This window comes from Pantherophis guttatus, chromosome 5, assembly GCF_059756535.1.
Source record: "Pantherophis guttatus breed Tessera chromosome 5, ASM5975653v1, whole genome shotgun sequence".
In the NCBI taxonomy this organism is placed as follows: Eukaryota; Metazoa; Chordata; class Lepidosauria; order Squamata; family Colubridae; genus Pantherophis; species Pantherophis guttatus.
In genome coordinates, this window is record NC_142067.1 from 8,718,407 (window position 1) to 8,733,945 (window position 15,539).

At 44.7% G+C, this 15,539-nt stretch overlaps 1 protein-coding gene across 16 annotated transcripts in view; it reads right to left on the bottom strand.

Annotated features, from left to right (window-relative positions):
* DLG2 (discs large MAGUK scaffold protein 2) overlaps nt 1-15,539 on the bottom strand; it is a 1,136,581-nt gene that overhangs the window by 948,808 nt on the left and 172,234 nt on the right. The window contains exon 1 of one of the 16 annotated variants that reach the window (XM_087895801.1): nt 2,145-2,514. The exons of the other annotated variants lie outside the window; for them this stretch is intronic. Coding sequence (XP_087751927.1) covers nt 2,145-2,174 — 30 coding nt within the window. The 5' untranslated portion in view covers nt 2,175-2,514. Of the gene's footprint in view, nt 1-2,144; nt 2,515-15,539 lie in introns of those variants that run through there. 16 annotated transcript variants of the gene reach the window in all.

A 15,539-nucleotide genomic window follows, 5' to 3' on the forward strand; every position in this document is an offset into this window, starting at 1 on the left:
ATAATAATAATAATAATAATAATAATAATAATAATAATAATAATAATAATAATAATAATAAAGCCTACCCCAGAAAATTTACAAAGGAAACAGTCGATGAAGACCGGTATCTCTGAAGCTTTCTGGTCATGTTTAATTTTGTGTTTTGGGCAATGGTAAGAATTCCTGTCCTATTGTTCTTTTCTGAGCTACACACAACTTTCTTGTTTTTTGTTTTGGCTTCTTTGCTTCCACAGCATGAATATGATTTGAACCAAGAACGAAGAAAGAGTTTTCATACAGCACCTTGCAAATATAGTAGCCTGCATCTCCATCTGTTTCAAGGATTTGCAACTTTGCTGCTGAACACGTTTGAGATTTTTTGTTTAATTAAGGGAACCTTTTTTTAAGGGGGGAAAAAAGTTGTAGTAAGGAATTGGCTAGCCACAAAAAGTGGGGTGGGTGGGGATTACAGGCGTTGTGGTCCCTGGGAATACCAGCACACCGGAGATCCAGAAACCATTTGAAAAATTAAGAAGGGCCTTGCCAGGTAAATTGAAAAGTTTCTCCAGTTTGGCACTCTGTCCTTCCTAGATTCATGGACCTGGAAAAATGGACACAAGAGGCCATTTCCGTTTTAGGAAAGAAAAAAAGGTTGCACTGCCTTAAAAATCGGCTGTTTTTGAAAAAAAATTACCAAAGCCCTAACTTTGAGTCACGAATCCCCATCCAGCATCGATAAGATCCGGTTTCCCCCCATGTATTACAATTCAGCTGCTTTTCAATTCTAAGGCTACTTTTTTTAAAAAAATAATAATAATTCTAAGAAGCTGTTCTGTGCCCCCCTTCCAAGTCCCCCCACCAAAACTCCGAATTCTCCAATCAGAAACCCCTCTTTTATCAAAACTCCACATGATTGGCTTTTAAGGGGGAAGAATAAAAGGTGCACCCGGTACTCAGAGTTCAAAGCAAAAAACTGGCAAAAAGCCATTAAGGATTGCATATCGAAATGAGCCGGCTTGTGCATACGACAACGTATCTTGCCTTAACGTGTTTTCTTTTTTTTACCCCAGGACCTGAATTATTAATTAAAGGCAAATGTGCAAAACCTAAAATATATTAAAATGCAAGCATGCAACACACACACCACAGAGAGAGAGAGAGAGAGGGAGAGAGTAGAGGGAGAGGGGGAGGGGAAAAGAGAGAGGGACAGGGAGAGGGGAAGAGAGAGAGAGAGAGAAAAGGGGATGGAGGGAGGAAGAGAGAAGGGGGAGAGAGGGAAAGAGAAAGAGGAGAGGAAGAGAGGAAAAGAGAGAGAGGAAGACGGAGAGGGGAAGAGAGAGAGAGAAAAGGGGGAGGGAGAGAGAGGGAGAGAAAGAGAGAAGGGGGAGAGAGGGAAGGACAAAGAGAGGAAGAGAGGGGGAGAGAGAGAGAGACAGGGAGAGGGAGAGAAGAGAGAGAGAGGGACAGGGAGAGGGGAAGAGAGAGAGAGAGAAGGGGGAGAGGGGAGAGAGGGAAGGAGGAAGAGAGGAGAAGAGAGAGGGAGGGAGAGAAAGAGAGAGAGAAGGGGGAGAGAGGGAAGGAGAAAGAGAGAGGGAAAGAGGAAGAGAGGGAAAGAGAGAGAGAGAGAGACAGGGAGAGGCGAAGAGGGAGAGAGAGAAGGGGGAGAGGGGAGAGACGGAGGGAGAAAGAGAGAGGAAGAGAGGGGGAGAGAGAGAGAGACAGGGAGAGGGAGAGGAGAAGAGAGAGAGAGGGACAGGGAGAGGGGAAGAGAGAGAGAGAGAAGGAGGAGGGAGAGAGAGGGAGAGAAAGACAGCGAGAAGGGGGAGAGAGGGAAGGAGAAAGAGAGAGGGAGAGAGGAAGAGAGGGAGAGAGGGAGAGTGGGAAAGAAAGAGAGAGGGAGAGAGAGAAGGCCTACTTTGGGTAAAAAGCAATTCTTCTATGATTCAGGAGAAAGAGAGAGAGAGAGAAAGAGAGAGAGAGATTTCATCCCACAGCCCGACCGTGCACGGCGGAGTTCACACTGTCATCCAACCATCCGACACCCAGAACCTTCCCCCACCCCTCTGTGCAAATCCTGAGGAGCCCCCCAGAAAAAAAGCCGGCAAAGACACCACCACCATCACCCCCCCACACACACACACACACTAAGTGCGGTTTCCTACCTTAGTAGTCACAATGCACAGGCAATCCATCCTGGGAAGCTTCTCGGGGAGCGTGCGGCAATCTTCAAGGCAATCCACAAGGGTTCATCCAGGAATAAGGCAAAAGGTTTGGAAAGGAAGAAAAGAAGAGGAGGCACAACCTGGGCTCTCTCACTCTGTCACTAGCCAGGCTGCTGTACTCTGGCGTTTCCACCCCCCCCAACACACACACACACACACACACTCACATACGTTTACTCTCCTACCGGGCCCTGCGTTAGGACCCCTCCTCCCCATAGCTTAAAAAGCAGCGGTGATTTCTCCCGGCGCTCTACCAGAGCCCTCGAAAGCATCTTCCCAGGGAAAAAAAAAAAGTTCCAGGTGATGGCTGCAGTCGCTCAGCCAGCCATCCTAACAGAGCATCCTAACGGTACACGCGATGGAAGAGGAGAGAGCAAAAGCAGGATGCAGGAGAAGGGAAGCACTACACAGCAGCTCCACAATTCAGGTTTTTGGGGGGGGGTTTCTCCCCTCTTCCCCTGCTGTAACCCCCCCACCCCAAAAGGCTCTGGCTGCTGAGCCTGTCACTCTTTCCCCCCCCCTCTCTTCTTATTCCCCCCCACTGCCCCCCGGCAGGCATGTCTCCCGACTGTGCCTGTGCTTGAAAACGCAAAATTCCCTTTGGTGTTTTGTGGTTGTTGTTGTTGTTTTTTGTTTCTTTTTTTGCAGATGTAGAAGATGTTGTGAAAACGAGACGCTTAGGGGAACCACTACTGATTCTTCGAAGTGCCGGGAAAACTCTTGGGCTTTTTATCTCCCCCCCTCGTCCCTCTCTTCCTCCCCCCTCCCCTCAAAATAAGATGAACACCAATATCTCCTTGAGCATCTTTCAGGCACTTGGTCCCTGCATCAAGTCGATACAACCGCCCTGTCAATTTTTACAAGCGTCCCTTTGGCTCACAAATCTCTCTCTCTCTCTACAGAGATCCCGTCTCGAGCTACCCTGCTAGCTGGAACTCTCTGGTGTGCAATGCAGGTTTTGTTGCTTGTGTGTGTGTGTGTGTATACAGAGGGGTGTGTGAGTGTGTTGTTTTGTTTGCGCCTTGCCAAAAGAGTTTCTCCAAAAGGAGCAACACGCAGCCAAATGTTGGTTGGAAAGGGAGAGATGGAGTGGGGGAGTGGGGTTGGACTTTTTAGAACTTCAGAGGGTCAAAGTGCGATGGATCTCGCGGAAATGTCCTCGGCTGGTGGTTCTCTACCCTTGAGAAAGGACTAAAGAGCGGAGACTGGCCTGTGTGAAATGGGGTTGCGTCGTACACACTTCTCGTGTGGCAGGAACGTAGGGTGAGGAAGGCTGTAATATGGTGGTAGATTCACACTTTTCAGAAAGCTGGAGAATCTGGACCCTGTTCTGGTCCAATCCAAAGGGAGGAGGGAAACAACCTGACAAATGCAACTTCTGATGGATGGGAGCTTGGTCTCCTCTATCATGGTGCCTAATTTCTGAAAGTATCCCCTTCCTTCCTTCCTTCCTTGCTTCTTTCCTTCCTTCCTTCCTTCCTTCTACCTTCCTTCCTTCCTCTTCCTTCCTTCCTTCTACCTTCCTTCCTTCCTTCTTCCTTCCTTCCTTCTACCTTCTTTCATTCCTTCCTTCCTTCCTTCCACCTTCCTTCCTTCCTCTTCCTTCTTTCTACCTTCTTTCCTACCTTCCTTCTACCTTCTTTCCTTCCTTCCTTCCTTCCTTCATTTCTTCCTTCCTCTTCCTTCCTTCTTCTTCCTCCCTTTCTCTTCCTTCCTTCGTTCCTTCCTTCCTCTTCCTTCCTTCTACCCTTCTTCCTTCCTTTTCCTTCCTTCCTTCTTCTTCCTCCCTTTTTCTTCCTTTGTTCCTTCCTTCCTCTTTGTTCCTTCCTTCCTCTTCCTTCCTTCCTTCCTTCCTTCCTTCCTTCCTTCCTCTTCCTTCCTTCTACCTTCCTTCCTTCCTTCTTTCCTTCTTTCTTTCTTTCCTTCCTTCCTTCCCTCATCCATCAAATTTACACAATCACCCACTTAATCAAAAGTGACTCTGAGTGGTGTACAACGCTCCAATAAAGCCATAAAATAGGAGCATCACTTTTTAGAGGCGGCTACTAGATTAGCAGAAGATCTCAACTCCATCACTATGCCTTGTTTCAGTTTGTTTGTTTTTAAATCTGCTTTAAAGTTAATTTTAATGCTTTAATGCCCAATGTTTTTATGTTTTAACCCTGTAATTCTTTTATTTAGTTAGTTATGGGTATTGGAAACCACCCGGAGTTGCTTGACAATATGTTCTGCCCCAGCTACGGACCCCAAAGAACGCAGCACACACAAAGTCCGTTCAAACCTACTAAATAAACCAGATTTTTACAGCAACGGCTGTTAATTAACTGCATTAACAGCCACCAAGAATTCAAAGAATAATAACTGAAAGCTTACTGTGGTTGGCAGAATGCCCAGAAGCAATTTGCAGGAAGCTGATAAGATAAGCAAGACAAGACACGAAGGTATGTGAACGAAGTTGTTCCTTGCAAATTGCTTCAGTCGGTGTTCCTCCTTAAATAGGCTAAGGGATTGGCCAATTAGCCCCAAGCCTTACTCTCGAGGAGACCTCCTCCTGAGAAGCCACTACTGCCTTTTGGCAGCTCTGCGCGCCCATGCATCGAGAAGAGGCTCCTCCTCTTCATCCTCTTCACTTAAGGGAGCTTCTGGAGGTTCTGAAGGCCCTGGCTGCATCCCCGCCCCTGACACCACATCTTCTCCAGCCTCCTCATTGTCCGACTCAAGTGCCAGCTGCACAGGCTGCTGGCGCAGCACCACACCAGCCTCCTCACTGTCGGAATCAGCTACTAGCTGCACCAGCCGCTGACGGGCCACAACAAAGTGAGATTGGCAGCATACAAATCTAATAAATAAATAAATAAATAAAAAATTATTTATTTATTATTTGATTTTTTTAAAAGGAAAAGGTTTCCTTTGCCCTATCCTGTCCAACTCTAGGGGGCGGTGTTCATCTCCATTTACTAGCCAAAAGAGCTAGCATTGTCCAAAGACAATTTCCGTGTTCATGTGAGCCAGCATGACCAGAGGTGGTATTCAGCCGGTTCGGATTGGTTCACCTGAACTGGTAGCGGAAATTGCGGGTGGCCCCGCTCAACCACCCCGGCTCTATGCCATCCTGTTTAGGCACGTTTTTGAGGCTGGACGCATGCGCAGAAGGCTTGCACATCAGCAAAGCACATTCACAGAAGGCTGGGCGCATGTGTGGATGGGGCATGCGCGCACGAAGCGTGTGTGTGTGTGCGCACGCTCACATTTGCAAACCAGTAGGCAAAGGTAAGTGAATACCACCCCTGAGCATGACTATGCACTAAGGTGCATGGAATGCTATTATCTTCCCACCGAAGTGGTACCTATTTATCTACTCGCATTTGTATGCTTTCAAACTGGAGCCAGAGCCGGAGCTGGAGCGAGGAACGGGAGCTCACCCCTTCACACAGTGCTTGGGTCTTCCCATTGACAAACCCAGGGCCTTAACTACTAGGATTTTAATAATAACAGAGCCACCCCATGAGTTCACTCATCCCCTGGGGGCCCCAGACTTCCTGCTATAAACAGGTTTCTCAGGATCTCATGAGTTCACCCATCCCCTGGGGCAGAGGTGGGATTCACTTACCTTCCCTACCGATTTGCAAATGTGAGTGCACGCACATGCGCAGTAGTTGCACATTACGTCCGGGGGGGGGCGGAGCCTCCCACAGTCGCTGCTACCGGTTCACACGATCCGGACAGAACCGGCTGAATCCCACTAGTGCGCTGGGGTTTTCAGATTTCCTGGTATAACCAGGTTTCTCAGGACCTTCAAAAGCTCAGAAGCAACGAGGCTGACCTCATTTCTGGAGGAAGACGATTCCATGAGGCGGGTGCCACAGCAGGAAAGGCCCACTGCGTGGCGCCCACCAAATGTGGCTCTCGAACAGTGGTGGGATTCAAATAATTTAACAACCGGTTCTCTGCCCTAATGACCAGCTGGGTAGGTGTCGCTTAGTGGTCATGTGACCATGTGGGCATGGCCAACTCAACATCACTCATGTTGATGGGTGCTTCGCCTTAGCTGTTACAATGTAATAAGAGTTAACCAGAGAGGCAGTTTCTGTAAGCAGGGCAATAAAGATTAGGCTAGAAACAACACCAGAATGTTTCCTTCCTGCCTTCCTTACAGGATTAGCCCTGTAAAATGGAAAAAAACAGAATGAGATTTCTTCCAACAACCGGTTTTCCGAACTGCTTAGAAAGTTAACAACCAGTTCTCCCGAATAGGTGCAAACTGGCTAAATCCCACCATTGTTCTCGAGTTGATGGAACTTGTAACATACTCATTCTGTTGGATCTGGTAGGACAGGCAGACGAAATTGAGAAGAAGCGGTTCCCTCAAATAATCTGGCCCCATGCCATGAAGGCCAAGGCTTAAAGGCCAACACAAGCGCCTTGAACTGGACTCAGAAGCCAACTGGTAACCAAGGCAGCTTGCATAGCAGAGTTGTAACATGCACTCTACATATATAACTTCTCAGGCCACTGCATTTTGCACACCAGCTATGTCACTGCGTTTTTGTATTTACCAGCAGAGCTCATTATTTCTGGACTGTCAGACTTTCCGTAGCTTGCCAAGGTCTTATCAGTAACTGATACTACGTATATCCGCATTCCTTTCTTTCTACTTCACACTTTTCTTTGTTCTCTTGCCGAGAAGGCCGGCTATCAGAGATGTAGCCGGTAGGAACTTTATTAAAATGTAACAATTTAATTATTTAGACTAGTAAGATGTTTTATTTTCTTCTTTACAATAAATATGAGTTTAATTAGAAGATGTATTCCTATTTTATTTTTCAAAGGTATACACAAGGAAAATGCCACGATCCAGGCAATTACCCCAGCAAGGTAACGGGGCTGATTGCCAATGACAAGCTAAAATTTACAGATACTCTTCAAGGGCAGCCCCATGTAGAGCACATTGCAATAGTCCAATCCTGAGGTGTCCAGAGCATCAGCGATTGTGAGTAGGGCCCTTTCATCTAGGAGCAGGCACAACTGATGCAAAATATGAAGGCCCTTTGCATACTACCATACTACACATACGCCAACTACACATTTGAAATTCAAAGTCTACTTATTGGTCCAAAAGATTGGATCCCTGTATTTGGCATATGCCAAAAAAAATAAAATGGCAACAATCCTTTCAAAAATCAGATTATTTTAAGAATTGTGGCGTCCTAGGTGCTCTCTGAGCTTGGTTGCTTTCTTGCAGATGTTTCAATACCAAACTAGGTAAATCATTGGCGCTAAGTGGTAACATTAGGTGACCAGTGCCAGCACTGATGATGTTACCTAGTTTGGTAATCAAACATCTTCAAGAAAGCAGCCAAGCTCAGAGAGCACCAAGGATCCCACAATTCAACCCTGAGCTACAGATATTCTCTTCTATCGGTATCTTGAGAATTGATGCATAAATATTTTGACTTCCTTTGCCCAGACTGTGCCTTTTTCCCCCTTTCGTATTGTGCCTCTTTAAGGTGGCTCAGTGGCTAAGATGCTGAGCTTGTCGATCGAAAAGTCGGCAGTTCAGCGGTTCGAATCCCTAGTGCCGTGGAACGGGGTGAGCTCCCGTGACTTGTCCCAGCTTCTGCCAACCTAGCAGTTCGAAAGCAGGTAAAAAATGCAAGTAGAAAAATAAGGACCACCTTTGGTGGGAAGGTAACAGCGTTTTGTGTGCCTTTGGTGTTTAATCATGCCAGCCACATGACCACGGAGATATCTTCGGACAGCGCTGGCTCTTCGGGTTTGAAACGGAGATTGAGCACTGTCCCCTAGAGTCAGGAACGACACGCACATATGTGCAAGGGGAACCTTTACCTTTTTACCTTCATTGTGTCTCTTAAGGCCGTAAGCCTGGGAACAGTTACTGTCTCCTTGATAAATCTATAAACCCTGCCTGAAATCTTTACAGCTGAAGAGCTGAGTATAAATGTTTACATGATTAATTAAACAATCAGGTCTAGTCTTCCAAAATACAGAAGCATCCCCTTGTTCAGAAGAGTCCTGGGAATTGGTGTTCCTTTTTTCATCTGGCGGAAAACCAACGTTTCCTGCCAATGCAGCAAGATGAGAAGATCTGAAGTGATAATTATCTTTGCGGTACAAGCCTAGATATCAAATCACACTGAATGTAGTTTGCTCACTTTATGAAAATGCCATCACAGAATATAACACCTCATCACTGGGGCAGTCAGCCAGCTTGGACCTCCCTCCTCTGAGATCTTCCATTACATTCTTCCAGGCATCCCATTTTTCCTATTATTCTCAATATTTAGAATCCCACCTCCCAAAAAACAAATCTAATTTTTAATTTTTACTTTGTTTGGGTTTTTTTGCCCTTTTTGGTCGAGATTAACTTTGTCTTGTCATTGCTATGAGAATGTAATTTTTTTTAAAAAAATGCGGATATATTCCATGTCTTGGGATACTATATCATACAAGGCATATATAAGAAAAGAGGAGAAGGCCAAAGAACATGAGATAGACCTAGAAAGTGAGGGAGAGACAACATCAAAGACAAATAACAAATAACAATAAAGATTTGAATTCTTCTTCTTCTTCTTCTTCTTCTTCTTCCCCTTCTCCTATTTCTTCTCCTTCTCCTTCCCCTTCTCCTATTCTCCTCCTCCTCCTCCTCCTCCTCCTCAAACAATGGAGGAGGAGGAGGAGAAGGAAGGTGGAGGAGGAGAGGAAGAGGAGGAGGAGAAATAGGAGAAGGGGAAGGGGAAGGGGAAGGGGGAGGGGAGGAGGAGGAGGAGGAGGAGAAGAAGGAGAAGGAGAAGGAGAAGGAGAAGGAGAAGGAGAAGGAGAAGGAGAAGAAGAAGAAGAAGAAGAAGAAGAAGAAGAAGAAGAAGAAGAAGAAGAAGAAGAAGAAGAAGAAGAAGAAGAAGAAGAAGAAGAAGAAGAAGAAGAATTCAAATCTTTATTGTCAGTGCACAACATATGTTCAATGAGATTGGTTGAGCTCCCTCAGTGCACCCCCCCCAACACAATACAACTCACGGAGGAGGAGGAGGAGATGGAGGAGGAGGAGGAGGAAGAAGAAGGAGTAGGGGAAGAAGAAAAAGAAGAAGGGGGAAGAAGAAGGGGGAAGAAAGAGAAGGAGAAGGAGAAGGAGAAGAAGGAGAAGAAGGAGGAGAAGGAGGAGGAGAAGGAGAAGGAGAAGGAGAAGGAGAAGAAGAAGAAGAAGAAGAAGAAGAAGAAGAAGAAGAAGAAGAAGAAGAAGAAGAAGAAGAAGAAGAAGAAGAAGAAGAAGAAGAAGAAGAAGAATTCAAATCTTTATTGTCAGTGCACAACATATGTTCAATGAGATTGGTTGAGCTCCCTCAGTGCACCCCCCCCAACACAATACAACTCACGGAGGAGGAGGAGGAGATGGAGGAGGAGGAGGAAGAAGAAGAAGGAGTAGGGGAAGAAGAAAAAGAAGAAGGGGGAAGAAGAAGGGGGAAGAAAGAGAAGGAGAAGGAGAAGGAGAAGAAGGAGGAGAAGGAGAAGGAGAAGGAGAAGGAGAAGGAGAAGGAGAAGGAGAAGGAGAAGGAGAAGGAGAAGGAGAAGGAGAAGGAGAAGTCGTAGTATTTAGTCAGAAATTCCATTAGGCCAAAATAAGTTTTGCAAAGTGCTCCTTTGTTTTAAGTTTCGAAACAATCTTCATCACACCAATAAGGGACGTTCTCTGATCAGGCAGCTATGTCTTCATCAGATTAAATTACTAAATGGAGGAAGGGTCATCTAAACACGTACATTGGCTCTTACAAACACAATAGCCGTAGCACTTAGACTTCTATACCGCTTCACAGTGCTTTCCAGCCCTCTCTAAGCAGTTTAGAGAGTCAGCCTATTGTCCCCCAACAATCTGGGTCCTCATTTTATCGACCTCGGAAGGATGGAAGGGTTGAGTCAACCTTGAGCCTCATCAGGATCGAACTCCAGGCTGTGGGCAGAGTTAGCCTGCAATACTGCACTTTAACCATTGCGCCACCAGGACACAACTTTGTGTTAGCTGTGATCTTCCAAGGTTTCAGGGAACAAACAGCAAGCAAATGTTTGACCATTTTTCACTTTGAGAAATATGAACTCTAGCTATTAAAATCAAAACTGTTTTTAAAGATAAGATTTTATATGAAACTTAGTAACTTCAATAAATAATTCACTTTAGTTCTACTTTGCCAAGTATAATTCTTGCCATATAAAAAAATCATATAACACTTAAGAGCAACTGTTTTTTCTTTCCTATTTTCAAATACTACCATTTACCCTATTAAAAAGTAAGAGTCTATAAATCATCTTATATTTTTTTCCTTTCCTTTCCTTTTCCCCCCTGAAAACAACAGTTCTCTATCCAAAGAAATCTTTTCTATGTTTTCTAATGAGTACCAAATGTTTAAAGTTTGTTTTCTTTCATTAATGAATGCTGATTCATTATTTAACATCTCCCCTGCCCCAAATCGTGTTAAACTCAGTGAAACTGTTTTCCAAGAAACTATATAAAACATGTCATATGATTCTACATTTATCTTCATTTGTATAGGTTTGTTGATTTTTTTTTTAAAGTAAGTAAGTAAACAAGCAAGAAAGAAAAGAAAAGAAAGAAAAAGTAAGACAAAAACGCAAGAAGGAAAAAGAAAGGAAAAAGTAAAGAAATAAAAAAGAATGAGTTCCAATTTTCTTTGGTATAGATACAGGAAAAAGATCCATCAAACCAGGGGTGAAATCCAGCAGGTTCTGACAGGTTCTGGAGAACCGGTAGCAGAAATTTTGAGCAGTTCGGAGAACTGGCAAATACCACCTCTGGCTGCCCCAGAGTGGGGTGGGAATGGAGATTTTGCAATATCCTTTCCCCAAGAGTGGGGAGGGAATGGGGATCTTGCAGTATCCTTCCCCTGCCATGCCCACCAAGCCACACCATGCCACGCCCACAGAACCGGTAGTAAAAAAATTTGGATTTCATCACTGCATCAAACTCTTATTCTAAAATTAAGGGAACTTACAATACATACATGTGTCGTGGGAAAAGAATTCTATGTTAAGACAGAGAGTAAGAAAATGAGTAATAGAGACAAATATAGAGTTGCTTTAAGATTAAGTCCCTCTTCAAGGGAGATGGGTGATTTAGGAATTGTGGAAAATGAATGAATGAATGAATGAATGAATGAATGAATGAATGAATGATCATATGGGTTAATTACAATCATCTTATCTTTTGCTATTACAAAACAGTCTTTACTGCAGTGTTTTGCAAACTTGGCAACTTTAAGACATGTGGACTCTAATTCCCAGAATTCCTCAACCTGCTGTCTGGAGAATTTGGGGAGTTGAAGGACAAAATTGAACCTAAGTCTGTGTTATCAGTGGTCTCCATGCCCTCAAGAAAACTCTAAAAGCCACATTATTGTGATATTCACTTTTCCAGAAGTACTATATGCTTTATGCTTGAGTGTAAAACCTTCCAATACTTCTGTGCATGTGCAGAGGGTAAAAAAACACAACCGGGTGGGTGGGCGGACCCTCGCGCTGCTGTCGCTACCAATTCTCCGAACCACCCGCCACCATCGCTACCAGTTCGGCTGAACTTGTCTGAACCGGTAGCATTTCACCTGTGATTCACACCATATTTTCCAAAATTTCTGGTATAATAGAGAACCTCTCATTCTTTTCCTGGGTGTACGTATCTTATTCTCCGCCTGGTTGAAGTATGTTTGCAATAAAGGAGAAAGGAGAGTCTAAGAGTAATTTTTCCGTAAATTATTAAGGCTATAAACACAATATTATTGTCTGGTCTCGAGAGGCAGGCAGTTCAGTCAATCACAAGGCAGGAATCCCCATTGGTTACCCAAGACGTAACGTTCTCCACTCTTTCAGAAAAGCAACCATAGAGAATTTGCAAAGCAGATTTGCAAAGCTCCGAATAACGTAAGACCCTCTGAACCAAATAATTGTTGCTGTTTCCGTATTTATTTATTTTGCAATTTTAGAAACGGAAACTTGCAGAACAACCCTGAACACTCTCAGTCAAAACTCTGATTAGTTCCACCATGAAGATCCACAAAAGCCCATCGAATCAGCAAAGAAAAGAGTTTTGGAAGGGAATTCCAAAGATCAAAGCAAAGCAATGAGCCAGATGCCACCCACAAATTTTATTTTGTCCTAATGCAAACCGAACGCCAGTTTGGTCTAGTGGTTAAGGCATCAAGCTAGAAGCTAGGAGATGGTGAATTCTAGTCCCCCCTCAGCAGTGGTTGTATTCAGCCGGTTCTATCCGGTTCGCGCGAACTGGTAGTGGTGGCTGTGGGAGCCTCCGCCCACCCACCTGGACGTCATCACATCCCGTTTTTGACTCTCTGCGCATGCACGGAAGGTTCACATTTGCGAACCGGTAGCGAAGGTGAGTGAATACCACCCCTGCCCCTCAGGCATGAAAGCCGGCTGGGTGATTTGGGCCAATCACCAGGAGACAGTGAGTTCTAGTCCCACTTTGGACACAAAAGGCTAAAGGTGACTTTGGGTCAATCATCAGGAGATGGAAAGAAGAGTGGTAGGTTTCAAAAATTTTTACAACTAAGTTCTCTGGGCGTGGCTTGGTAGGCGTGGCATGGCTTGGTGGGCGTGGCTTGGTGGGCATGGCAGGAGAATGATACTGTAAAATCTCCATTCCCACCCTACTCCAGGGAAAGGATACTGTAAAATCTCCATTCCCTCCCCAATCCAGGGGAAGGTTACTGTAAAATCCCCATTTTCTCCCGATCAGCTGGGACTCGGGAGGCAGAGAATAGATGGAGGGCAGGGCCAGTCAGAATTTTTACTACCGGTTCTCCGAACTACTCAAAATTTCTGCTACCGGTTCTCCAGAACTGGTCAGAACCTGCTGAAACCCACCTCTGGTAAGGAGCAAGATGGCTCTCATGGTTAGGACACCGGATTGGACCTTAGCAAACCCATGTTCGAGACCCAAGTGTTGCCATGGATTGGGTGAGTTCCCATTCTTTGCTTCAGCTCCTGCCGAGGACATAAAAGGAGCCCCCAGCTGGGTGTCCCCTGACAATGGTGATGTCACAGGCTAATCTTTTCAACCTGGAAGCACTTTAGTGCTTCTGATAGGAATGTGATGCGACCAGGAGATGTTGAGTTCTAGTCCTGCCTTAGGTATAAAAGACAACTGGGTGACTTTGGGACAGTCACACACTCTCAACCCAATGCATTTCACTGGGTTGTGGTTGTGGGGAAAATAGATGGAAGAAGGAGAATCAGGTATGTTTGCCACCTTGAATTATTTATAAAAATAATAAAGGCAAGATATAAACAAATAATAAACACCATTGTCCCAAAAGTGCTTCTTCAAGAGGCAACTGGACATTCTTGTTTTTCTTTGAAGACGTTTCGCTTCTCATCCAAGAAGCTTCTTCAGCTCTGACTGGATGGTGGGGAATGAAAGGATTTATGCTCCTTGCAGACAGCTGGTCATTTGCATTTTTTTGGGAGGGTCGTTGAGGCCACTTGGAGGCTTGTCTGTGTCCTCAGGTTCACCTGAGTAGTGCAAATGGACGTGGAGCCTTCTTGGATCTGTTGAAAGAACTGTGTTGTAGACTGGAAATAGAGGATGTCGTATCCCTCCGCCTCTTTTGAGAGATGGCTGTTGAGCGAAAGAAGCTTCTTGGATGAGAAGTGAAACATCTTCAAAGAAAAAACAGATAGTCCAGTTTCTCCATAGTCACCAAGTTCCATTACTGGAACTAAAACACATGGATTTTTTTGCTTTGCAGTGCATCCGCTTTCTACTATGGTACGTTTTAATTATTTTAAGTTTTGTTTTTTTTAAAGGAAAGAACACGGAAGCACAATTTATCAGTGTCAACATCGATATTGCTCTTTTCTACTGTGATATATAACTCCCTCATTAAACGCCCGATAGAAGAAAAAATTTTTTCACCAAAATCTAATCAATGTGATTAGTGAAAGGACATCATTCCACGGCTGAGATACCAAACTTGAGAAGGCTATCGCAAATTCTAGAAGTCCAACTTTATGTAGCGATACTTGCAACGCAACATTTCATGCAATGATTGCACAAAATCACAACCTTATTAGAGCAGACGGCAGACTTCCTTTGGTTCCTCCATTTAAAGTCATGTCAAATTGATGCCAGGCCGAAGAAATATCCAGTGTTATTTTTCTACCATTTCTTACTCATCCTGATGGAACAGAATTTACGAATGAAGGCAAATATATGTGTCCCAGGATAATGTTGCAGGATCAGAGGTTGTATTCAGCCGGTTCAGACCGGTTCGTGCGAACCGGTAGCGGTGACTGCGGGTGGCTCACCCACCTGGATGTAATGCCGTCCTATTTAGCCATGTTTTGGAGGCCAGGCACATGCACGGAAAGTGCACATGCGAGCAAAGTACATGTGTAGAAGATTGGGCGCATGCATGGAAGGCGCACATGAGCGAGTGAAGCGAGTGTGCATGCGCACGGCGAACCAGTGGCAAGAATATGTGAAACCCACTGCTGTGCAGGATCCAACCTGAGTCGATCACTGGGACCAGAGATTTAGCCTTCCAAACTTTCAGATTTGTGCTGGAGCCCATTCTCAGGGAACTTTCTCTATATATGGACTGGGTTGTCCTGTGCATGCTATTTATGTGTTGCCTGCTTGTGTGTGACTTTCAGTTGTTAATTAGAGTGTTGATGGCAGGCTATTAAGTCCTTGGTTGTTACACTGCAACGAACAAGGACACACATTCAATTTCCCAGCTATTAAGATTGTTGGCCGAGCAGGGACAAAAATAGCCAGGGAAATTTCTCTTTCCTTTTAAGTCAACAGGAGTGCTGATTTACCACCAGCTCACCAGATATTTAGGACACAGCAGCTGAAGGAAACAACAACCGACAATTTAATAGCCGGTCATCAACACCACATAAATACTACGCACAGAACATCCCAGGGCACACATTGTGAAGTTCCCTGAGGATGGGTTTCATCATCAGTCCAAAAACTTTCGAAGACTAAATCTCTGGTCTCAGTGACTGACTATCTTGCAGAATTTGCTTTAGAGATTCTTTCCAATGAGAAGAAAAATTGTCACAAGTGGAGTCAGGATTATCGTGTTTCTTGGTTACAACAGGAACAGGAAGAGAGAGAGAGAGATAACAGATGTGAAAAATTTTGTCTTTGAATTGTTCAGTCATCTGTACAATTAATCTTCCACGGATTCTCGACTCCTTAAGTTACACAGCAGATATGAAGAGAGAATTTCATGAAGCTTCTCCCATAAAGATGCTATTGTCGCCACTAAAAGGGATTGAAAAGTG